General features: G+C 39.2%; 1 protein-coding gene across 3 annotated transcripts in view; it reads left to right on the top strand.

Moving 5' to 3' along the window:
• wwox (WW domain containing oxidoreductase) overlaps positions 1-26,076 on the top strand; it is a 272,642-nt gene that overhangs the window by 67,657 nt on the left and 178,909 nt on the right. For all 3 annotated transcript variants that reach the window (XM_081356428.1, XM_081356430.1, XM_081356429.1), the window contains exon 6: positions 16,811-16,899. In XM_081356428.1, the coding sequence (XP_081212554.1) occupies positions 16,811-16,899 (89 nt within the window). The remainder of the gene's footprint in view (positions 1-16,810; positions 16,900-26,076) is intronic.

The following is a 26,076-nucleotide window of genomic DNA, read 5'->3' as shown; positions in this document are numbered from 1 at the left end:
ATATACAATTATTATAATTAAATTTAAAATGAATTTTAAGATATTCGCCTCCACTGAACATACATGTAATTGGGCGAGACAAAAATATAAAATGCTTCCATCTGTTTTTTTGATCTTGAATTCAATTACCGTAGTGTCTGTTTCATAGGAAAATACATTATTTTAATGCACATGTCATTTGAAGTGATGATCAAAGAGAATAAAAACACAGAAAAACCTCTGGTGCTTTTAAAAAATGTTTTACGCCTGGATATTGAAATTATATGTTAGATTGTTTTTAGAAAAATACACATTTTGAGAGTATAAAGGAAAATTACATCAACCTGATTTGGAACAATGCAATCATAAAGAGAACGGCATATAAAAAGAAGAAACTCATTATTTTTTGTCTCTGGGAGCTCTTATTTTGCTGATTTAACAGTCTGAAGTTTTGCACGGCGTGGTGACATTTACTCTGAACAGGCTTCATTTGGATCTAACACAGGCAATTGATACGTCCTTAAATCTCGGCCAGCGTATCAGAGAGCCCAAAACCTGCAGAATTGCAAAACACACCTGGTGTAAATATGTAATTGGCGGGGTTTATTCCGAGCTCTCGCGTATATCGGGGAGCGATAGGTGTTGCATTAAGATCCGGTTGTTAGGATATCAGGGAACACGGCAGATTTGTTGGCAAATTTTGCACCGTGTGCAGATCTGAGGAAAATTGGGAGTAAATCTCTCAATATCTGCTGTGATAAAGACACATTATTTCAATGTACTTCCTGATGCAAATCCAATTCTCAGAGAGAGAGAGAGAGAGAGAGAGAGAGAGAGAGAGAGAGAGAGAGAGATCAGACAGGGCTGAGATGATGATGATGATGTGGGTGGGATTAATTGATGATTAATTAATTAATTAATTGAGGGACAATAATTGAGGGGGTCCTTTTTTGTGTATATTATTCAGTATTGGTGTGATATTATATCGATCCGTTTGAAATGAAATGGAATTGTAAAGCAAACAGAGCAAAACACTGTCGCTCACAGGATACACACACACACACACACACACACACACACACACACACACACAATACATTTTTATTATTAGTTATTTTGTTGTTCTTAAACAAAGTTAGAAACACTGGTCAAACGTTTGGGATCTGTAATTCATTTTTTTTTTTTTTTTTTAATAAGTCTCATCAAGGCTGCATTTATTTGATCAAAACTACAGTTAAGACTATACAATATTACATAGTTTTCTGAATATATAATTAAGTGTAATTTATTCCTGTGATCAGTGATCACACTAGTCTTTAGGATCAGCTCTTAAAGTCCCCCTGTGGTGTAAATCCAGCTTTTAATGTTGTTTATATGTCTATGTGGTGTTTTTAATATGCTTTAAGACAATCCATGTGTAAATTCATAAGTCGACAGCATTGCTGAGTTTCCTCCTTAAAACTGCAGTGAACCAAAGACAGTCTCAAAAACACGCTTTGAAACCGCTGGTGTTTCTGACGTCACAAACTACCTTGTAACCAATCAGATCAACGTGTGATCGTCAACCAGTGGATCTCTGAGCTGAGTGAGTGAGTGGAGGCGGGGCTCATTTTTTTCAAGGGAAAAACGCTTAAATGTGTCATTTTGGTGATCAAAGATGAGTTTTAAGGGATAAAATGATAAAATTTAACATTTAAATAATTTAAAGAAACTTTCCACTCTTAAAGAACCGGTAACACTTTAGTATGGGGGACATTCACTATTTACAACAACTATTTATTTTAATAAACTCCTAATTGCTAACTATTGGGTGGATTAAGGGGTGTATAATATGGTCATGCAGAATAAGGCATTAATATGTGCTTTATAAGTACTAATAAACAGCTAATATCCTAGTTAAATGCATGCTAATAAGCAACTAGTTAATAGTGAGAATTGAACCCTAAAATAAAGTGTTACCAAAGAACCTTTAGTGGATGGAAAGACTCTGGATGTTAAAGGCTCTCAGTGGAAGCATCAGCGCCGATGAAGAGCCTTTATTTCCACGAGTGTGTCTCAGAAACATCTCGTTCTCGTCTGTTATCCCCGACTCTCTCCCATTGAGCTCACGTATATGCGCTCATTTCTCCCGTTTCTCAGCTGGAAAATGATTCCGTGTCCTTCCATATCCTCCTCCATATCTCCAACTGTTTGATTTGCAACTTGATTTCAGAAGAGAGAGAGAGCGAGAGAGAGAGAGGACCTGTAGATTACAGAGAGAGGGACCCAAAGCCCTGTCAGATACAGAAGAAATCAATTTAATATAGACTTAACTTGAGGAAATTGCATATTCTCTGGCGATGTGCTGAGCAGACACTTCGGATCGGCCCTGGAGAGGAGCCGCCTCTTTATTAATTGCCGCGTGCGAATGAAAGGGTCTGCGCTCGCTCCGCTCTCTGTTGTCTGTGTTTCAGGAGAAACGGAGAAGTGTGAGTGTGTGTGTGTGAGTGTGTGTACGTGGAGTAATTAGGCACTTCCAGAGGGCCTGAAAGCAAGGCAGCCAGGTGGAGCAGAGATTGGAGGGTATTTATGAAGGAGTGTCATAATCGTGACAGGATGATGTATGGAGCAGCGACGCTGGCCATTTTTCTCTCCTCCTCTCCTTCTTTAAAAAATATATGATAAAATACAGTCTTAAAAGTTGATGACCAATTTTGTGTGGTCAGGTCACGGCAAGGTCACGGAAATTTCCCGCTGTTTCTCTTTCTTTGAGGAAGGAGGAGAAAGAGGGAGAGGGAAAAAAGACTTGCGCTCATCAAAGGCAAATAATAATGGAGCAGGAAAGATGAGGGTCTCAAAGTCACCCGTCTAATTGCTTTTAAAAGGTGCCCTTTTCAGATCAGGACTTCTGTGTATCGTTACGCACACACTCGCACACTCTTTTTACGCTCCTTTTCTCAGCCTCACGTTTTACTGCTGTAACTTAATTTTGTTAGCTTGATGAAATGCAACGGTTTTTATATTTTTTGTTGTTTATTTATTTGTGCAGGTTTTAATTGGCTGAGTTGTGTTCGCTTTGAGTCTTTTTCGTTCAGTTAATCAGTAAAACAGGTTCACAAAATGATCCGATTCATAACTTAATAGTCTGATTCAAAATTATTTCCCTATTAAGTTCTTTTCAATCTTCTTTATCATGGTAAATTCGCTATACAGTTCAGCCTCTTATGGCTTAGTGCATTAAAGGGGTCCTATTATGACCTTTAGGAAAGTCTTAATTTTGTTTTTGGGGTGTACAGGAACATGTTTTCATGCTTGATTGATCTATTTTTTATTTTTTAAACTTATTTTTCACATAATTTACATTATTACAGCTCCTCTCTCCCCAGTCTGGTTGAATGTGTCGTTTTCGATGAAGCCCCTCCTTCTGAAATATGAAATGTGCTGTGATTGGTTAGCTGGCCCAGTGTGTTGTGATTGTCAGCGCATGTTCAGGAAATGTCAGGCCTCTTCATAACAGCGAGCTTTACTCGTATGTAAATATTAACGATGGCGTCAATTTCAAACCATTTCGAGCCCGATTCAGACCCTGACTATGTTAACGAATAAGAGGATAGTGCTGGACAGATTTCAAGCACGGATTTTACAGGACGTTTCAGAGTGTATGTTTTTTTTTTGGTTATTCTCAGATACGATATTATCCACCATTTAATCATATTTGTCTGAAAGCTATGGTAATACAAACAGTAGGCTAATCGATCACGAAATCATGGATAATTTTCCTAAGGGGCGGCGAACAGTCTTACAAAAACTTACAAGAGCTTACAGAAGCTCCAGTAAACACTACATCAATACTGTAATGTTAGTTAGTAGGCTAGCGGAGCTCTTCCTTTACATCATAGCTATCATAGCATAAAGCTTATAATTGGAACTGTTAATAGAAAACACAAGTACATTTAATAAGACATACGTACAAGTTGTGATCCATAAACAACAGATTGTCCCGATAAAGTGGGAATGAATGGTTCCATCTTCTGGGAGAAGCTTTGGAGCGGATAGCCTTCTTTGTACTCGCTTCTGGAAGCTGTTCTCCGTAAAATGTGCAGCGTAAGGACAAATGTTGAGGTTATAATGATCAGGTGTTAAAAATAAAGCCTTATAGGACAAATAAAAAACCGCAACAACACTCTTCGTCTTCTCTAAAGCAGCCCAACATGGCCTCGCCCCCTTTGTCGCGTGTTTCTGGGGCCGTGGTTTATGTAAATGTTAGGGTTAGTGATGTCACCAACCCAGGAAGAAGCTCATTGTAGTCTCTACCAGCCGTTTGTTGTAGTCCTTTAAAAGCGATTTCTGTAAAAGACAATCTCCCTTTGCTTTGAACTTTGAGTGTTGTAACTTTGCAGATGTTGTTTATGCTCAAACAGCAACATTACACACTAACTAAAATTAGAAAAGTCAAATCATAATCAACCACCCCTTTAAATATGCTTCATATTTTTGTAAATTAAGATTATTTCAATTACTCAAAATGGTTCTTCCCCGTTTGGACCCTTCATTTTGAAGAGTGTAATTGCGTGTCCCGGATACACATCATAGTCCCGTTCCTAGTCTAATGTTAATTACTGTGTGCCAGAAAGAAACTGCATCCTGTTCACATTAGAGTGAATGGCCACTTTATTAGCGGCACTTCCTCTACGGGCAGGAAATGGATGTGGTAACGGCCCATCCATTAGTTCAGATGATTTTACAGCACACACACTCCGTTTACCTTTGGCGATCGGATGAGAACGTGCAATCAACAACAGAATAGCAAAGAGCTGTGCTGTCATAGATGAATTACCCAGAGTTCCCCTGTGTGCTTCAGACTCCGCTCTCCTGTGTGTGGAGTTTGTCAGAGCCGGCGCGTTGATGACGATGCAGCTTCAAGTTTGGCCTGCAACGTTTTTCAGGTTTATCCCCTCCCCCTTTCCCCACTACTAAGCTATTTCTCTCTCTTCTTTTGCTGTGTACAACACCAGTCAGTCAGTTAATGCATTAACTGATGTTAACAAAAAAGACCTTATTGTAAAGTGTTACCAATAACATATAAAAGTATGGGAATTATGTAGTGACCAACAAATTAGCATTATCTTTGTACTTCTATGCACTCTTGATATTCTCTGGGTAGCTTTCTAAAGCATCATGGGAATATTTTTATAATAATAATAATAATAATAATAATAATAACAATAATAATTATATATTACTAAAATTATGACACAATTATGCTGTACACTTTTTGACCCTTTTTTGTTCACTATCCAGTCCAGCTAATAATAAAAAAATAATGGTAACGCTTTACAATAAAGTTCATTAGTTAACTACATTAGTTAGCATGAACTAATAATGAACTGCACTTATACAACATTTACTAATACTTTATTAAAATCTTGTTAACATTAGTTAATACACTGTGAACTAACATGAACAAACAAAGATAATAAACTAACGTTAACAAAGATGAACAAATACAGTAACAAATGTATTGTTCACGGTCAGTTCATGTTAGTTAATACATATGTTAACTAATGAACCTTATTGTAAAGTGTTACCAAAATTATCATCATCATCATCATCATAATGGTAACACTTTACAATTAGTTGCATTATTTAATGCATTAACTAACATTAATTAAGCAATTTATTTGTTGCAGTTTTTATTAATCTTTGTTGATGTTAGTTAAGAATAATAAATAATAATAATAATAATTATTACTAGTACTATAAGCAAATTATATATTTTTACATAAATTAATACACAGGAATAAACATTTATTTTAATGCATAGCATATACTTATTTATTATAATATAATATAAAGAGAATGTTCGCTGTAACGGCTTTTCTCCATAATAATATCATATTTTTGTCAGTTTTGTTCTTGTGAGAGATATATTATAACAATTTAAAGTGTAAAAAGCAGTAATATATTACAATAATTACAACAGTAATAAATGTCAAATAAAAAATAAAAATGCAGCTTTCTAATTGAAAAAAAAAAAAACTAAAACTAAAAAACTAACCTAAAAAAAGCTGTCAAGATTTCCCCCTTAATTAATGCTGCTGTTTCCAGCTGCATTATATAATAATAATAATAATAATAATAATAATAACAATAAATGATAATAGTATAGTACTACAAGCAAAGTATATTTTTATACAGAAATTAATACATTACAACAAAATATTTTTGACTGCAAATTTCAAGCATTTAGTAATATAATATAATATATATTTTTAAGTTTTTTTTATCTTAGGAGAGACAAAATATTCCAAATGAAAACAAATATAACCCATTAATTAAAAAAAAGGTTTAAAATGTATGTTTCTAATGCGAATAATCAGTAAATGCTGGAGCTAAAGCCGGAGTGTTTCCAGCTGCAGTGTCTCTGTCACCTGCTCTGCTCTGTTTGCACACTCAGCGTTAAACACTGAAGTTCGCCTGAGAAAAGCTCATCTCTCCGCTCTTCACGTGCCCTTGAGGAGATGTGTGCGGTTGTTGGGCGTTCTCGTAAAATTCTTCAACAGTTTCGCCCATGTATGCTCTCTCTCTCTCTCCCTCTATTTCTGTCTTTTTTTCCTCCGAAACCCGGCCATCTGTCTAATTGTTCACCTCCGTTGCTTTAATGCTTTTACATGCCTTCTCCCTCCTCTTTCCAGGCAATAAACTTTATTTTCTTCACAAGACTTTAATCTGCACAGGAAAGCAGGCATCCAGGTTGTGCGCTTCTTTCTGGACCTGCTCCAGTCTTTCTGTTCCTCCATGCCTTGTGCTGTAGTTTTATAAAGCGTTGTGCAGTTACTTAAGATACAATAAGTTAAGCGATTAGAGTTATCCGAATACATCGTTTTATATAGAATATATAGTACTTTTTTTGAAACAAAGAACACAAAGTGGTCATGGATGCTACAATATTAGTACACAAAATATTTCCAACATCTTCATGTACAATATCACACTTTCCTCAATGGTTTACGTACATAATCCATTTTTCCCAAAACTTGTTACATTTTTCAAATTTGAGCCTTAATATAAATGTAAGTCTCTCCATACTGTATATTTCATTTACGATCCCTAGCCATTGATCCTTTGTTGGAGGGTCAACCTGCAACCATTTACAGGTTATTGCTTTCCTACTGCTTGCTAACAATATTTTTAATAAGTATTTATCCTTGTCTAAAACATTTTCTGGTATTTTACCTAAATATAATGTATTGAACGAAAAATCATCCTCTACTCCCGTTATTTTTCCAATCTCTGCCACTGCTTCTTGCCAAAAGAATTTTATTTTTGGGCAGGCCCAGAACGTATGGTAATGATTAGCCATCGGGGTTTCACATCGCCTCCAACGAAAGCCTCGGCTCTGTGTGCCTGTGTGTAGTGCTGCTAATCTGGGAGTTAGAAAAAATCGTACTAAATTCTACCATCCATATATATAGTACATTTTAATATATAGTTATGTATCCAAATACATGTAAATACAGTGTATGTCTTGTAAATCTATGTGTATACAAATAGTATCTCTACTTGTCTATCTGGTGACAATCTTAAGCACGTTAGAAATGATGAAATGGTAAATTATATGTCATCTATAGGAAGAAAGATGAGTGATTCACTGGCGATGGTAATATCTCAGGCCATTGAAACCATCTACCTTTCATTTGCATGATTTGTTCAGCCCATACCCATATGAGTGTGTCTTTATAGTGCCTGATTACCATCATGCCATGTCACATGACTAAAGAATGGATCCATTCCATCCTTAATGAAAAAACATATTTGTCTCTATGACCGTTCACTCCGGGGACCCCCAATGCTGCCTCAAATTTAGTCCTTCCCGGTCTCTCCGGCTTTCTTCTCATCCAGTGTGTGATAAATCTGTGTGCGCTCCAGTGGGGCAACACCGGCTGAGGAATAACCCTCCAGAGCGCTTGTGCTGGCACTTTAAAAAATAAACCTGTTTGTTGCATCTCCATCATACATTTATCAAATCATTTCAGAGCAACGCTTCGGCTTCTGTCGGCTCCCGCCAAACCAATTTATCTCCTTCTAAACAGGGTCTGTAGCTAAACATGGAGCAGGTGTCGTCAGTCACCGAAGCATCCCAGAATTCCCCCACTTCCTGCTTTCTCAGTGTCCACATTATATCCTGCTTGTTTTTTTTTTACAGCTTAGTAATGCTTTATAGCCTATAAACTACGTATATACAACAATTTGATGCAGCTCAAGGCTTTTTCCTCCCTAAAGTGGGGAGTCAGCTAAATTTGAACCATTTCCTTGTATCAGTACCTCAATTTTGTGATGCTCCAAGCAAAGTGTGCTGGGGAAATATTCATCTACCTGAAGAAAATGGTTTAGCGATACAAAAAAAGTGTCATTTGATGATGCACTCTGGCTTTGCTAACTCGTCTTCATCTTCATCTGTTCTTTTTATGACATGTAGGTCCCCTAAATCCCAGAGAAGAAACAACAATGCTCTGAAACTGATATCAGACATGATGAATGATGGAGTGGCAGCTGGAGAATGTTTTCTGTCACAAAACCTGAAACAGAAGGACGGATGTAACTTAAAAACTTTTTACTGGATAAGTTGTATGCCATTTGCATCACCAAACATAATTGCAAAAATAATTGACCTATATCACTGATAATTCATACAATTTGCGTGTTTATGTGAGCAGAATTTTTTTTTTTTTTGCTAGCTTTGCGTATGGTGTGTATTTTTATTTTCAAGGATTTCAAGGATTTTATTGTCATTCCAAAAACATGGTACAAGATCTGGAACAAAATTAATACTGAGGTCCGGTTAAAACCATCTCAAGTAAATAAAAGATCAGCAACTCATAAATATATAAATAAATACAAATACACAATTGTACCCACAAATATACACACTAAAACTTGAAAAATTTGCAGCATAGCAATAAAAGTGCAACATAACTCAAGACAAAAAGTTCAGTTTGTCATACATTAATTAAAAATAATTACTACTTTTGTAGAGTCACTTAGTTATTCCATTTGAAAAATAAGAGGGCTTGATGACTTAAGTCAGAAAGGAAAAGTTAGGGTTGGATCAAGTTATTTTAATATAATGAATGTCTACAAAGACTTTTTGAATAAGAAACACCAAATACATCCAGCACATTAAGTCCAGAAAGGTGCAATATGAAAGTAAATAGGGTCATATTTGACTTCATGTTGACTTTACAGCATTATCGGTGTATTATTCCTAGTACACGTCGAGTTACGGAGACCTTACTAACAGCTTGATTAAGCTGCGCTGTAGTGGAAGTGACTGTGGGCTGTGCGGTTTGACAAGGTCCCCGTCAAGCACATTTCCACATTGATGAATGGTGTTTGGGGATGTGGGGTAATTTTTCCATGACAGGGTGTGGCTCTGGGCGACGTTACTGTTGATTGCTTGTGCTCTGCACAGACTGTGCAGAGAGTGGACAATACAGTATTGCAGTGTGTTGGTTAAGACTCTTGGCTGGTTATGCAAATGTTGCAGACTCGCTATCGGGTGGGGGTGACCACCTGGACAATTACTAACTGGACAATTAGTAAGAACCCTTGTTGTGCCCTTTAGCAGGGCACTTAACCCCAGGTTGCTCCCAGGGGACTGTAGCTGCAATTAGTGTACTGTAAGTATCTTCGGATACATCTGCTAATGGATAACGGTGGCCTGTAATTTTTTTTTTTTTTTGTCTGTGAGTGAAAGAGAAAGTGAGTTGAGGGAAGTGCTGGATCATGGTCCTGTGTATCCAGAGGCCTCCCAAACGGATTCCGTTTTCCTTACCACAATTAAAGGGATACTCCACCCAATAATTAACGTTCTCTCATCATCTACTAACCCTCATGCCTATATGTATATGACTTTATTCTATGGAACAGATAATATTAATAAATGGAAAAATAATCCATCTTTTTGAGTCCATATAATGCAAGTGGATGAAAAATTTCATGGGCAAAGCAGATTTATTGTCAATAGTGAAGCGTTACTCAGAGGTCACTTCCAAACCAAGCAGCTTTGTTTTGGTAAACCTGGTGAATTTGTGGGTCAAAAATTCGACAAGCTTGAATGCGATGTGAAAGTCGTGTGGGGAAAGTTTTAGCCTCAAATGCCATCACCTGAAATTTAAGATCTTGTTGGCTCTTTTGAGATGATTTCGTCGGTGGAACTTCGCTGTACAAAGGTAACTGTGCTTTGAAAGACAGATGAAAGCTGTTACTTGACTACACAAAAACCTGCTGTCAGTGTTGTGAGTAGTACTAGAGACTGGCCATGAGTTTGAGTCCAAGAGTGTATTGTAATGGTCTTGGTCTTGTCATGGACTCGGAAGCATTTGGACTTGGTCTCAAAGGCACAAACACTGAAAATATTTTTTAGTCTGTGCAGACTGTGCCATCATGTAAACCAGTCTTCATTCACCCCAAAGGAATCGTTTAGACCCTCTTCTTTTCTCGGTCTTGATTCGAGTCGACCCTGTTCTGTTCTCGGTCTTGATTCGGACTCAACCCTCTTCTGTTCTTTGTCTTGATTCGGACTCAATCCTCTTCTTTTTTCTCTCTTGATTCTGACTCGACTCTCTTCTGTTCTCTGTCTTGATTCGGACTCGACCCTCTTCTGTTCTCTCTTGATTCGGATTAGACCCTCTTCTGTTCTCTCTTGATTAGGACTCGACTCTCTTCTGTTCTCTCTTGATTCGGACTCGACCCTCTTCTGTTCTCTCTTGATTCGGACTCAATCCTCTTCTTTTTTCTCTCTTGATTCTGACTCGACTCTATTCTGTTCTCTGTCTTGATTCGGACTCGACCCTCTTCTGTTCTCTCTTGATTCGGATTAGACCCTCTTCTATTCTCTCTTGATTCGGACTCGACTCTCTTCTGTTCTCTCTTGATTCATACTCGACCCTGTTTTTTTCTGTCTTGATTCGGACTCGACCCTCTTCTTGTCTCTGTCTTGATTCGGACTCGACCCTCTTCTGTTCTCTCTTGATTCGGACTCGACCCGCTTCTATTCTCTCTTGATTCGGATTAGACCCTCTTCTTGTCTCTGTCTTGATTCGGACTCGACCCTCTTCTGTTCTCTCTTGATTCATACTCAACCCTGTTTTTTTCTGTCTTGATTCAGACTCGACCCTCTTCTTGTCTCTGTCTTGATTCGGACTCGACCCTCTTCTGTTCTCTCTTGATTCGGACTCGACCCGCTTCTATTCTCTCTTGATTCATACTCGACCCTGTTTTTTTCTGTCTTGATTCAGACTCGACCCTCTTCTTGTCTCTGTCTTGATTCGGACTCTACCCTCTTCTGTTCTCTCTTGATTCGGACTCGACCCGCTTCTATTCTCTCTTGATTCATACTCGACCCTGTTTTTTTCTGTCTTGATTCAGACTCGACCCTCTTCTTGTCTCTGTCTTGATTCGGACTCGACCCTCTTCTGTTCCCTCCTTTGATTCGGACTCGACCCGCTTCTATTCTCTCTTGATTCGGATTAGACCCTCTTCTTGTCTCTGTCTTGATTCGGACTCCACCCTCTTCTGTTCTCTCTTGATTCGGATTAGACCCTCTTCTTTTCTCGGTCTTGATTCGGACTCCACCCTCTTCTGTTCTCTCTTGATTCATACTCGACCCTGTTTTTTTCTGTCTTGATTCAGACTCGACCCTCTTCTTGTCTCTGTCTTGATTCGGACTCGACCCTCTTCTGTTCTCTCTTGATTCGGACTCGACCCTCTTCTGTTCTCTCTTGATTCGGACTCGACCCGCTTCTATTCTCTCTTGATTCAGACTCGACCCGCTTTTATTCTCTCTTGATTCGGATTAGACCCTCTTCTTGTCTCTGTCTTGATTCGGACTCGACCCGCTTCTATTCTCTCTTGATTCGGATTAGACCCTCTTCTTGTCTCTGTCTTGATTCGGACTCGACCCTCTTCTGTTCTCTCTTGATTCATACTCAACCCTGTTTTTTTCTGTCTTGATTCAGACTCGACCCTCTTCTTGTCTCTGTCTTGATTCGGACTCGACCCTCTTCTGTTCTCTCTTGATTCGGACTCGACCCGCTTCTATTCTCTCTTGATTCATACTCGACCCTGTTTTTTTCTGTCTTGATTCAGACTCGACCCTCTTCTTGTCTCTGTCTTGATTCGGACTCGACCCTCTTCTGTTCCCTCCTTTGATTCGGACTCGACCCGCTTCTATTCTCTCTTGATTCGGATTAGACCCTCTTCTTGTCTCTGTCTTGATTCGGACTCCACCCTCTTCTGTTCTCTCTTGATTCGGATTAGACCCTCTTCTTTTCTCGGTCTTGATTCGGACTCCACCCTCTTCTGTTCTCTCTTGATTCATACTCGACCCTGTTTTTTTCTGTCTTGATTCAGACTCGACCCTCTTCTTGTCTCTGTCTTGATTCGGACTCGACCCTCTTCTGTTCTCTCTTGATTCGGACTCGACCCTCTTCTGTTCTCTCTTGATTCGGACTCGACCCGCTTCTATTCTCTCTTGATTCAGACTCGACCCGCTTTTATTCTCTCTTGATTCGGACTCGACCCGCTTCTATTCTCTCTTGATTTAGACTCGACCCGCTTCTATTCTCTCTTGATTCGGACTCGACCCGCTTCTATTCTCTCTTGATTCGGACTCGACCCGCTTCTATTCTCTCTTGATTCGGACTCGACCCGCTTCTATTCTCTCTTGATTCGGACTCGACCCTCTTCTGTTCTCTCTTGATTCGGACTCGACCCTCTTCTGTTCTCTCTTGATTCATACTCGACCCTGTTTTTTTCTGTCTTGATTCAGACTCGACCCTCCTCTTGTCTCTGTCTTGATTCGGACTCGACCCTCTTCTGTTCTCTCTTGATTCGGACTCCAACCTCTTCTGTTATCTCTTGATTCATACTCGACCCTGTTTTTTTCTGTCTTGATTCAGACTCGACCCTCCTCTTGTCTCTGTCTTGATTCGGACTCGACCCTCTTCTGTTCTCTCTTGATTCGGACTCCAACCTCTTCTGTTATCTCTTGATTTGGATTCAACCCTCTTCTTGTCTCAGTCTTGATTCAGACTCAATCCTCTTCTGTTCTCGGTCTTGAATCAGACTCAATCCTCTTCTAGTCTCGGTCTTGAATCGAGCTCGATCTTCGTCTCAATCTTGATTCGGACCCGACCCTCCTCTTGTCTTGGTCTTGGCTCATACTCAATCTACTCAGGTCTTGACCACATCACTGCCCGCTGTAGCTCAATTATAATGGAACATTTAAGCACTTGATTTCAGATTCCAAATCATATTTACCCACCCCTAAAATAAATAAATAAAATAGCTAACTTCCATTTATCCTTTTACATGTCAGACACCTCTTTCTTTCAAAAAGAGCCGTTTCCTGGGAGAATAGGCTTATGAAGTGGACCAGACTTTGCTGATAACAAAAGTCTGGCTTGTGTCAGACTTGTACAGTCTGTTAACCAACAGTACCACACATCAAACCTACCTGTTCTGGTTTGATATCTGTCCAAATCATTTAGTCATCAGTCTTCACATCTGTCCTCTTGTGTTTCCCAGCAGCTGTTATTTCCTGTTTTCCAGTTTTCACATGCCATACACCTGCCAAACACGGCTAGCGGAGCCTGACACGCAATAACTCAGGCAACTGCTGCACATCATTCACGCAGCAATCAGTCTAACCGGACGCTCGTCATTGATCATCTGTTGTGTACACTAGAAAGCAGCCCTCAGGTGTGCACATGCCACTGTTTGCCACCTATCAGTCATAAAATACCATGTTTATCCTAACCGCAAGTGAACCTCTATTTAACATATCATAGTTTTTGCGACCCATCTGAACAGCCAAGTTTTGGGTCACAACCTGCCATTAGGGAACACTGAGATAAATCACATTGAATTGAGACTATAATCTCCAGACGGACTCTGAGATCCTTCTGAAATAATTATCCATTTGCTCTGACATCGGTTTCTGTTGTTCGTGTTTGCCCTGTGGCAGTTTCAGAGTAGACTTATGCTGTCTATGTCTCAGTCTTATCGCATAATCACAGCACCCCAGCCAAGGACTGCAGGCCCACAGGCGAAACCTGATTTAGATAAATAAGACCTGTTAGATGGAGTAGCTTTGCACTACTGACAAATAAGCCTGTCTGTACGAATAAAACGGTGTGTGTGTTTCTGGGTGTAGTTTTTGCTTTTCCATAAGGGGGACCAAATGTGCTTGCAGTTGTATTACATATACATACTTCTTTCAAAACATAAAAAAAAAAAAAGTTAATGTTCCAAACTTTTGACTGGTAGTAGTGACATATATGATGCAGACTTGAAAATGTACTTCATAGAAATCCCAGTCATGACTTGCTTTATTTTTTAAACTTTTAAGGGTCATTTTTAATTTTAATGCATTTATATATAAATGTGTGAGTGCTTGCTTATGCTTGTAAATCTGCATATTGCTGCATATTGAACTTTGGAGTCATTAGATGGAAGCCAATAATTTTGTTGTGGGCATTTTGTTGGGTCAACACAACTTCCTTTTTAATATTATATATTGATGGGCTTTAATAACCAAGTGACCTAATTTTTGTTGGCGATAACGCTGAAACAAACATCTCTGGGCATTAGTCAAGCCCCATTGGACAGTAATAATCTGATGAAAAGTGATGTTGAACAGTTATTGTATATCTTGCAGTTTGCCATCGAGGGCGTATGACAAGACTAGACATGATTGCTCTGAAGTCTTTATAGGACAGTAGCCATCTAGAATCGTCTACGGCACTAATTGCACAGCGGCTGATTAGCAATTGTAAGTGGTTGGTGGACGTGCTGTTGATAGGAGAAATGCTGATGGGGTGGTTTTCCTGTTAACCTGGTGGTGTGCTGTACATGGCATAATTAAATTGCCCCATGTCTCCTAACCCCACTGTAATATTAGCAGAGTTTATACAGTCATTCATCAAAAAATCCCTCATCAGAGATGCCGTACAGGACTAGCGGAACCTGCTAAGTTAGCACACAGCTGTTTGCGGCGAGAAGGAAACACTGAGAACAGTCAACGAAACAGACCTAAAATCTCCTTTCTCAGCATATTGCTGTACTAGCTTACTAATAAGTGCTCTTATCTCTAGTTCTGATTATTTAGTTGTTATATACTAATATTTGACTTTGCATTATCTTACTTGGTTATTACATGCTTTCAATATTTTCACATTAAATATTGATTTTAGTTTAAATCAATTTCAGTCATTTTTTTGTTTTTGAAAAAAAAAAAATCTTCTGCTCACAAAAGTATATATATACATATATATTGCATACAGAATACTCTATTTAAAAAAAGTAAAATAATAATAATAATTATTATAGTTTTCAATTTCATTAATTTTTTGTGTTTTTGAAAGATTTATCTTCTGGTCACCAAAGCTGTATATCTATATATTATATATATTTTCTATTTTCTATTATATTATATATAAATCTTTTTTTTTTTAAGTAAAATAATAATATTTATAGTTGTTGTTGTTAGTTAGGTAACTGTTATGTAATTTACCATTTTCCATAATTTAAATAATTTGTGCAAATTTTGAAAATTTGAAGATTCAAATTAGTACAAATCTTCATATAAGCAAACATACTTAATCCTAATCCTTATTCTTATTTTTTTTCAAGTTTAAATAAATCTAATGTATTTGGTAAATGAAAACAAATTAAAACTAGATCAATTAGTGCTTACAGGCTGGCTATACAACTGACCCTTTGCAGGGAGTTTGATTGACAGGTGATCTGACCAATCATAATCCGCCATCCGCCGAATCCGCCATTTTTTGTCCGACAAAGCGGTCAGGAGAGTTAGTAGATTAAAGTTGGAGGATTTGAACTTGAAAAACAGAGTCTTTCCGCGGTTAAAACATTCCTCCTCATGTTCATTCATGTTTATTTGATGCTATAAATGAACTAGAAGGAAGAGATGATCGTTTCACGAGCGGCTTTAACTGAGCGATCTGTCAGACACATTAAAGAGACACAAAACGCTATTTATTGTTTAAATTTCTTTAAAAAATGACTTTGTTTCATATCAAAAGTAACCTGGTCTGTCCTGTCTCAGTGTGTTGTCAGTGTGAGAACATGGTGTGTGTGAGAGCCGCGTGGCTTGTCGGACATAGCAACAGTAACTAAGGGGGGCGGGTCTTTCGCAAATTGAATTTATATTCAAGATTAAGAATTTATCTGATTTATTTATTGCTGTCGGTGCGCCTGTACACTAAACCCTGAGAGTTTCCCACTGACTTCACCTGGAGAAAACTTCAGCTGACCTCTGACCAGCCAGACTCTGATCCTTCCTTTGTGGAGTGATTTATGTGTCTTCCTTCATATCGATCGTCTTCGGCTATGATCAAAGGTGCACCTAAAAGCCAGCACTGAGAGAGACCATTATTGTGTGTTTGGCTTTGCTCATACATTATTTATCTCTTTGAGCCTGTTCTATATGCCATTATGGACATTATGAAAGAAGGGAGCCACTGCCTCACCGTTTACTTAGTGTAAGCACAGGATGCCGGGAGGAAAGATCGGATACAGGGTCATAAAAATGCCATAAAGAGGATATTGAGATGCTCTCCTGCCACAGAATGTGCAACATTCCCTATTGGAAATGCGGCCCTGATTTAGGCAAAGAGAGATGGAGTTGTTTTTCATGGTGTCTGTGAGATGGAGGGTTCAGTGAGTTAGAGCGGGATGTGTGGGCTATGGCTTTCAGTCTGTTAGCAGTGTGATAGTGATGGATGGAGCTGGTGTAATATCTGCTGGTTTCTCTCTTTTTTTCCAGAGCAAAGCTCGTGTTGAAGCCATGACGCTGGATTTGGCTTCCTTGAGGAGTGTCCGAGAGTTCGCCGAGATCTTCAAAGCCAGGAAACTGTAAGTAACACAAGATATACAGCAGAATTATAATGCAGGGATGAACTGCTTCCGGAATGAGACGCTGGCTAGGTCATCATGAAAAGCTTTCCGATTGCTCTGTCCTGAGACCGAACCCCCCCCCCCCCCCACCGGCTCCATTAACGAACTATCACATCAGAGAAGGGCCAAAGGTCTCCCCTCTTTCATCCTGAGCCCCGTCCCTCTCGCTGGTCAATACACAAGTATCCGCACCTTAGCTATAGTTCCATCAATCTCAGGGATTGGGAAGTCCTCCACAGCCTCCTGGTGAAATCAATGACCGCTCCCCGCTTTCGGGAAGCTCCGCTGCGCTGCTGAGAACTGCCAACATGACTGTTCAAGACCGTCTATACATGTCTGCTAAAAATACATACAGAAATAAATACATATTTTAATTCTTTTATTAATAAATAATATATATATATATATATATTTTTTTTTTTTTTTTTTTTTTTTTTTTTTTTTGCTGATTTTTATGTTGTTATTAGAAAAATATAAATTTCATTTATTTTGTTTATTTTGTTTATAAAAAAATAATATTTTGTTTATTATAATATACATCATTATTTATTTTTTATATGTACACCCATTATATGTTAGTGTATAATTATTATTAAAAGTTGGCTTAATTCATTTATAAATAATATATTTTAATATTGTTTTATTTTTTTGTTGCTGATAATTAAATAGATGGATGGATGGATGGATGGATGGATGGATGGATAGATAGATAGATAGATGTCAAGACAAAACATTTAATAGGTTGAGTGTGTCTCGTATGCCTTCTATTATCATATCAATACAGTGTTTTTTTAATCTGTAAACATTCATTAGTTTTGTGATGGTGAGCTGCAGTGATCAGTAATTAGGCTAATGAGGCATAATTATGATTTAATATAGACGTGTCTAGAATATTTTCTGTGCTCTGTGAGAACTGTGTCCGTTCGGATGTAGTTCCTTATACTGTATTTCTCAGGAAAAGAAATGTGAAGTATTGATTATATTGAAATAATAATAATAATAGTAATAGTAACGTTGTTTAAATCAGGAGTATCGTTGTCTGAAATGACTGTGTTGTGAGTTGGGCTGTTTCCCAGTCCTGGGTCTTGCTTCGCTTGTTCTTCTGTGGAGTTCCTCAGTGTTCCTGCGGTAGAGCCTCGACCTTCAGCGCTCCATCAGTCCACAGTGAGTGTGTGTGAGTGTGTGTGTGTGGGGGTGTCCCGGGCCCTCGAGGGCCTGCAGGACTCATCTGGCCCCCGGCCGGCCCCGGGGCACGACAGCAGCAGAGCTTGGTCAGCAGCCAGAGTCCTGGAGGTGACCCCCCCCCCCCCCAACACACACACACACACACACACCACCCCGTCCCCGAGCTCGAGCCAACCCCCCCCTCCCGAGTGACTGTGGCTCCTGATTACAGGACCTCTGAGGAGTGTTTCCACAAGTGAAAGATGTGTGTTTTGGGCCCTAAACCCGAGTTAGATGCCCTGCCTACAGCCTAGATAGGAAGCTAAGCGTGTTGCTAAGCTAACAATGCAATATTCATGCAGACTTGAAACCGCACACGCAGGTGTTTGGGCAGAATAGCTCATGTTGAACTTCCACAGTCACTGTTTTGTGTTTGTCATTATGAACCGCCCTCTGCACAGAGCCGGCACTGCTGCGGCTCACAGTGTGTTCTTCGGGTTTGCTTTGTTTTGTCTATTTTTATTTTTTTTTGCTTTCCGTGTTTTGTTTTGCCTTTGTGTTGTTTCGCTTCACTTTGGGTTCTGTCATATTTCGTTCTGATTTGTCTTGTTTTATTTGCTTTTTGTGTTTTGCTTTACCTTTGCTTTAGGTTTAACAAAAGCAAACCTTGTATTGCTTTAGCATCTGTTTTTTATTTGTTCTGTTTTGTTTTACTTTTTGTATCTCATTTTGTTTTTGTATTTTATGTTGTACTTTTGTTTTGCTTTTTCTGTCTTGTTCTGCTTTTTGTGTTTTATATTGCTTTGCTTTTGTGTTTTGTTTAGTTTGTTTTACCTTTGTTTATATTACTTTGGGTTCTGTTTTTTGTTCTGTTCTATTTTGTCCTGTTTTGCTTTTTGTGTTTTATTTTGATGTTTTTTTATTTTTTTATTTGCTTTTGTGTTTTTTTTTTCTTTTGTGTTGTATTGCTTTGTTCTGTTTTGTTTTGTTTTGTTTTACTTTTTGTGTTTTTATTTCGATATGTTTTCTTGTATTTTGTTTTTGTTTTGTTTTGTTTGCTTTTTGTGTTTAATTTTGCTTTGCTTTTTTGTGATTAGTTTTGTTGAAAGAGCAGAGCTCTTAAGGTCTGTGTTCGCTCATATTTGTGTACAGCTAGTGTTGCTATGTGCGTGTGAATGCATTACGTTTCCCTCGTGTGTCTTGGCTTGTTGGCTGAAGTGCCAGTCCGGGTTTGTGCCTCCGCCTCTCGAACACATCTGGGCTGGTCAGATCATAATGGAAGCTGTCAGCCTTTAATAAGAGGGAGAGATTAACCTATTAGTTTGGGACCCAAAGCATTTATTTGGCCCAGTGACCCAAAGTTCGTGTGGGGATTGAGAGGGCTTTCTCCCTGGCGCTTTGAACCGTCCAGTTTTCACGGACTTCACGGACTTATATTTTTCCCTGTCTGTCTTCTCACTTCACAGCTCAGGATAGTTGCCAATGAAAGGTTTGAGACTCTGTACTTAAAAGCAACGCTTTGACGCTTCAAAGTAAACAGACACGTAACATTTAATGCACATTTGTTTGGCTGAGAGCAAATATAAGCTCTCGGGGTTTGTTTATACCACAGAGAGGTGTTTTAGAAGTAAGGTTTGACCTAAACCATTGTTCAGATCCCTAATCCTGCGTATGAAAAATAGCTAAATAGCTTAATGTCTTTAGCCGAATGACCTCTGACGACCTCATCTGCGTTCCAGTGAACACTTTCACACACTCCTCGCGCTCATGTGACCCGATCATACCCGAGTGAGTGCGTGAATGAATGGATGAATATCCTCTCTCTCTCCCTGGCCAAGGTTGTATTTCTTCATTAGCGGCTCCCAGGATGTGTGTGTGTGTGTGTGTGTGTGTGTGTGTGTGTGTCCCGGAGGAGGTGGAGTAGATTAATTCTCATCAGAATGGAGAGGTGCTCAGGTGTGAATGGCAGAAGGCAGCTGGTGAGACCACAACACGCCTCCCTGTTTCTGTTTCCGTCGAGATGTCTGCCGGCACACACACACACACACTAACAGTTACTGCCATTGGAGCTTAATTCAATCACAGCTGCTTTCGCCACTTTTTTCCTACCCTCTTTTCTTTTGTAGCCGTCCGTAAACCCCCCGCTCACTCATTCCTTCTCTTTCTCTTTGTTCTTCACCCTCAGTGTGTTCAGGTGGGCACGGGGAACATATTTCCATGCACTTATCATCCCTTTGTTCTCATCAGGGTCTGTAGTGCTTCACTCAGTCTGCTGTGAAGTGTTCTTGATCGCCTATGATGTTTAATTTCGCTGTGTATTGATTGCTTGTGGACAAATTCCTGACTCAAGGTGTTCAATCCGAGAGAAATGCAAAAAAGCGACTCAGATATGCAACAGAAACATGCAAATATTCTCACCAAAACTAGTTATATACTAATTATTTTAGAAAAGTTTGCATACTGGTGTGTGTCAGTCAAGCTGTCTATGGTACATCACATGATCTACTCCTATTGCAGTAACACTTTATTGATAGGCTAACAATGAAATAATATACAGGCTAACTATATAATATATAACTAGATATCTTCATATCAGTAATGGATGATTTTTGTTTTTAACAATAAATGCTTTGTTTTGTTTGTTATTATGAGATGTCCCTCTCAATTGTCTTTAGCTGTTTTTCCCCCCTGAAAGGTTGTATATCAGAAGGAAGCAGATAAATTAAGATGCTATATTAATAATTAATAATTAATTCAAATTGATATGATTATACTTTTTTTTTAATGTTATGATTGATGAATCATGTAAGAACTGACAAAACATACTGTAAGCCTAGAAAACAAAGACCTCTCCTTGGGAAGGAGACAACTATAATTCCACTAATATTGAAACTGTAAGTTTATCGCCTTCATTTCCTCGCTGATGAGAAACGTCATGTAGCTTTTAAGTTGCAAAAGTATTTTACTGATAAAATCGTCAGAGCAGCGCTGAGTGTGTGTCCGCACTGAATGTGTGTGCGTTTGAGCGGGAGAGAGAGAGTATTTGCTTTCCGTACGTAATAAAAGGCAATTATGTGGCAAAACATGGAAATAATCTGTCATTTTTGTTTACTCTATTTATTTTCTTGGTCCGTGTCATTGTGTGTTTTGGTTCTTTTGCTGTTGTCGGCTGTAAAGACCTTTGAAATAACTGAAATCATGTTGCGAAGTGATATAGAGCTGTAATGCGGTCAAGATCTGCTGGAACTACTTTATCCGTGCGTTTCCCTGAAAATACCTGCACACCTTATAATGTCCGTCAGCCAATCAGATTCAAGTGTTCAACTACCCGGTAGTAGTATAAGCTATTTTAAAGGCTTCTAACTTTGTTTTGGAATTTTCTACAATGGACCCTTTTTACAGACTGAGATAATGTGTTTTATTGCTCATCAACATCATAAATCCCGAAAAGTTTTTTTTTTTTTTTATATTTTCATTTAAAAATGACTGTAAATGAGAAATTCTGACAAACAAATTCTTTTGTAATTGGTCTGCTCTGCTCTGCTCTGATTGGTCAGATGACCCAGTCTGTTGTGATTGGTCTACTCTACTCTGATTGGTCAGATGACCCAGTCTGTTGTGATTGGTCTACTCTGCTCTGATTGGTCAGATGACCCAGTCTGTTGTGATTGGTCAACTCTGCTCTGATTGGTCAGATGACCCAGTCTGTTGTGATTGGTCTACTCTGCTCTGATTGGTCAGATGGCCCAGTCTGTTGTAATTGGTCTGCTCTGCTCTGCTCTGATTGGTCAGTTAGTCCAGTCTGTTGTGATTGGTCTACTCTGCTCTGATTGGTCAGAAGACCCAGTCTGTTGTGATTGGTCTACTCTGCTCTGATTGGTCAGATGGCCCAGTCTGTTGTGATTAGGGCTGCACGTTTTCAAGTTTTTCATTAACCGTTAACCGAGGCCCTTAGCGGTTAATACTCGGTTAACCACAGTGTGCGCGCCGCAACCCCGAGATAGGCGTAATTTGCGGGTGGGAATGTCCCCAGCACAACTATTTTCTAAGGTCGATATTGTCCCCACCACTTTTGAAACATCTCGCGGGATGAATAACGTTACCAATACAAATAAAAAAACACATCTCCAGTTAACTAGCAGAGCATTCATTTCGTTCGTTTTTTTTTAGGCGATCTAGCGCTGAAATATTTTGTTTTTTAAGTGATCAAAGTGCTCGTTACCGCTGCGATCGAGAAGGGTCTTGTAAAACGTGCTGAGGTAATATTAATTCGTGGCCACGAAACAATTCACCTGAATATTCACCAATTCACACACACACGAAAAAAAAAAGGAATAAAAAGATGTACGAGAATAGTCGGCCTTCACTGAAGAGCTATTTTCACTAGTGAGAAAAACAGTTTAATAATTATTAATTCGTGGCCACGAAATAATTCACCTGAATATTCACCAATTCACAAAAAATAGGTCTTTAGCATTCACTAATTAATAATATCAAAGTCTGTTTTTTGGCCACGTTGTAATTCGTTTAATCAAAATGAGGGAGGGAATTAGTTCAACGTGTCCACGATTTATTAAAACGAGGGAACAAATAAGTCGTCATAACAACTAATTATTTAGATCAGTGGACAGGGCGCATAAGAACAAGCAGTGAGAGATCCCAGGCCGCGCGCGCGCGCACTCTCACCGCCCTCAAACAACACGAGCGCTGTATTGCTCTCTCTCCCTCGCGCATATCAACACAATAGTAAAAGGTCGGAAGACCGATTGTGTTTTATTGATTAGTAGTTTGTTCATATAAAGTGTTTGATTAGCAAGTACATGTTTAGGAAATGCATAATACAAAATGTATGGGTTAATGTAACGGTAAACGCATGCGCGGGTAACTGCTGGGGTAAAGCTGTGGCTCTGCAGACAGATATTATTGTGCTGCGATCAGTAGCGCGGATACTATGTTTGTTTCTGGCTCGCGCACAGCCTTCACTCTCGGACGCGCGCTTTCTTTCTTTCTTTTGCTTCATGTTAGAAAACTGGTCTAGCGGTCTCTGGTGGTGCAAAAATGTATTACAACTAAATTAACCGAGCAAAATGTTTCACTCGGTTACGCAATTTTTAACGGTTAATCGGTTAACCGGTTAACCATGGACACCCCTAGTTGTGATTGGTCTATTCTGCTCTGATTGGTCAGATGGCCCAGTCTGTTGTGATTGGTCTACTCTGCTCTGATTGGTCAGATGGCCCAGTCTGTTGTGATTGGTCTACTCTGCTCTGATTGGTCAGATGGCCCAGTCTGTTGTGATTGGTCTACTCTGCTCTGATTGGTCAGATGGCCCAGTCTGTTGTGATTGGTCTGCTCTGCTCTGATTGGTCAGATGGCTCAGTCTGTTGTGATTGGTCTACTCTGCTCTGATTGGTCAGATGGCCCAGTCTGTTGTAATTGGTCTGCTCTGCTCTGCTCTGATTGGTCAGATGACCCAGTCTGTTGTGATTGGTCTACTCTGCTCTGATTGGTCAGATGGCTCAGTCTGTTGTGATTGGTCTACTCTGCTCTGATTGGTCAGATGGCCCAGTCTGTTGTAATTGGTCTGCTCTGCTCTCCTCTGATTGGTCAGATGACCCAGTCTGTTGTGATTGGTCTACTCTACTCTGATTGGTCAGATGACCCAGTCTGTTGTGATTGGTCTACTCTACTCTGATTGGTCAGATGACCCAGTCTGTTGTGATTGGTCTACTCTGCTCTGATTGGTCAAATGACCCAGTCTGTTGTGACTGGTCTACTCTGCTCTGATTGGTCAGATGACCCAGTCTGTTGTGACTGGCCTACTCTACTCTGATTGGCCAGATGGCCCAGTCTGTTGTGATTGGTCTACTCTACTCTGATTGGTCAGATGGCCCAGTCTGTTGTGATTGGTTTACTCTACTCTGATTGGTCAGATGACCCAGTCTGTTGTGATTGGTCTACTCTGCTCTGATTGGTCAGATGGCCCAGATGAATCACCCTCTACAAAGAAAGCTCAACACATTGATAAAATGTAATGGCTGAAAAGTAAATATGAAATGTATATATTCCATTGTATATAATGTGTGTATATAATAGCACATTGTGTCTAAACAATACTAATAGCACTGCTGACAGCAGAATAGCAGCTGTACTTGAGCATGGACGGCCGATGACTGAACTGACTTTGCTGAAAGAGACTTTGATATATCAAAAACATTCCCTTTTTGCCAGCTATTGTTTTACATGCGTTTGTGCACCTCCTGTTTTCTCTTTACACTGATGTTGCTTTTAAATGTGACGACGACCGATATAAACATATATCAGGGATGCCACAGAACAACCATTTTTAGTTCCCTAAAGAACATTCTCAAAATAACATTCTTTTTTAATCTTTTTGTGAAGAAGATTTTAATAAAATTAAGAACCTATTAAGAATCTTTTGTGCAATGGAAAGATTCCTTGGATGATAGCATCAATGCCAGTTAAGAACCTTGTGTGCCGAGAAAAAAAAAGCCTTCATAACAAAGAGATCCATAGATGTACATCATTTATATTTAACATCTCATTGCCCATAAAACCTTAGCGCTGTGAGAATAGTCTTTTACAGTGTGTGTGTGTGTGTGTTATCAGTGTCTCCACAGAATTACTCTTACCCGTCGTGGCTTTGCTAATAACCGTGTGTTTGTGGGTGCCGTCTGTGTAACACCGTTTATGTGTGTCTGTCTATTTGAAAGCATCTCTCTGTTAGCCACACATTTTCTCGGCGGCCCATAAACGCAGCTCTTAATGACGGCCGGTCGGAGTGGAGGGAGACAAAAGCAATCATTCTTTTATGGGCAGAGATTATTCTCAGGTCAAAGGTCGTGCCCTGGGGGTTCTTTAAAGTAAGTATGGAGCGTTATTCCTCCCGGTTCGCTCGTTTCCGCCCCCGCTCGCCCTGACACGTAAATTGCACATTTGTGGAAGACCCCCCTGATCGCATTAATAAGTTTAAAGGGAGTTTTTACATTATGTGGCCTAAGCTATTAAAACCATTTGTTAGCTTTTTGCTTATGAAGACACGCCTGGCGGGGGGGCGTCTCAGACCGAGCGTGTGTGAGCCGCAGTTGTTAAATCAGAGGGCACAACAGTAGGATTATCATGCAAACAACAACGCTGCTTCCCACAGAGGCCCATTTCCAAAGCAACCGGAGAAATTACTGAGAGAGAGAGCGAGAGAGAGAGAGAGAGAGAGTGCTTGTGGTCTTCTTAAAACCGGCTATCACAGAGTTTTTTGTCCGTCTATGTCAGTGTTATTTTAGTATTATTTATATGCAATTATTCTTTAATATAATAATATTTGCATAAGATTTTTCATTTTATTATTATTATTATTTTTTTTTTTACTAGTTAGGTTTACATTTTTTTTATTCAGTGTTTCAACTATATCTAAACTGTTGGCAAGTTTGTTTTTCATATATAAAATATACAGGGCTTGACATTGACTTTTTTGCTCACCCGCCACTGTGGCTAATTCCAAAGTTACTTGCCATTCAGTATTTTTACTGGCCACAGATTTGACAGCGATACCATTGGGAAAAACTACCATATAGATATTTTTAATATTATGTCTTAATTTGTCAGCAGGTTTATTAGGCTGCTGTCACTTTAAGACCTGACGCATACATCCATTATACTGTTACACATGCGTTTTCTTTCTTTCTTTTTTTTCTGAGGACATTTTCTCTTTTCTGTTTACGCGAATACTTGTCAAGACCGGCATTTTGACATTATTTTATATGCATTTTACTTTATGTATGCGTACTTTGGGTGTGAGCACAAAATCTGCAGGTATGAGTAAAATTATGCGCAATCCCACGCTGAAACTCAAGCCCTGTAACACAAACTATATTCATCCGGAGCAAATGAAACGAGTGAGTGAGTGGAGGCGGGTTTGTGTGTCACTCGCTGTCGGTGAAATGAGAGAGAGAG

Source organism: Scardinius erythrophthalmus (genome assembly GCF_964197995.2).
Source record: "Scardinius erythrophthalmus genome assembly, chromosome: 24".
Taxonomy (NCBI): domain Eukaryota; kingdom Metazoa; phylum Chordata; class Actinopteri; order Cypriniformes; family Leuciscidae; genus Scardinius; species Scardinius erythrophthalmus.
This window is presented reverse-complemented; position numbering and strand designations above follow the sequence as displayed.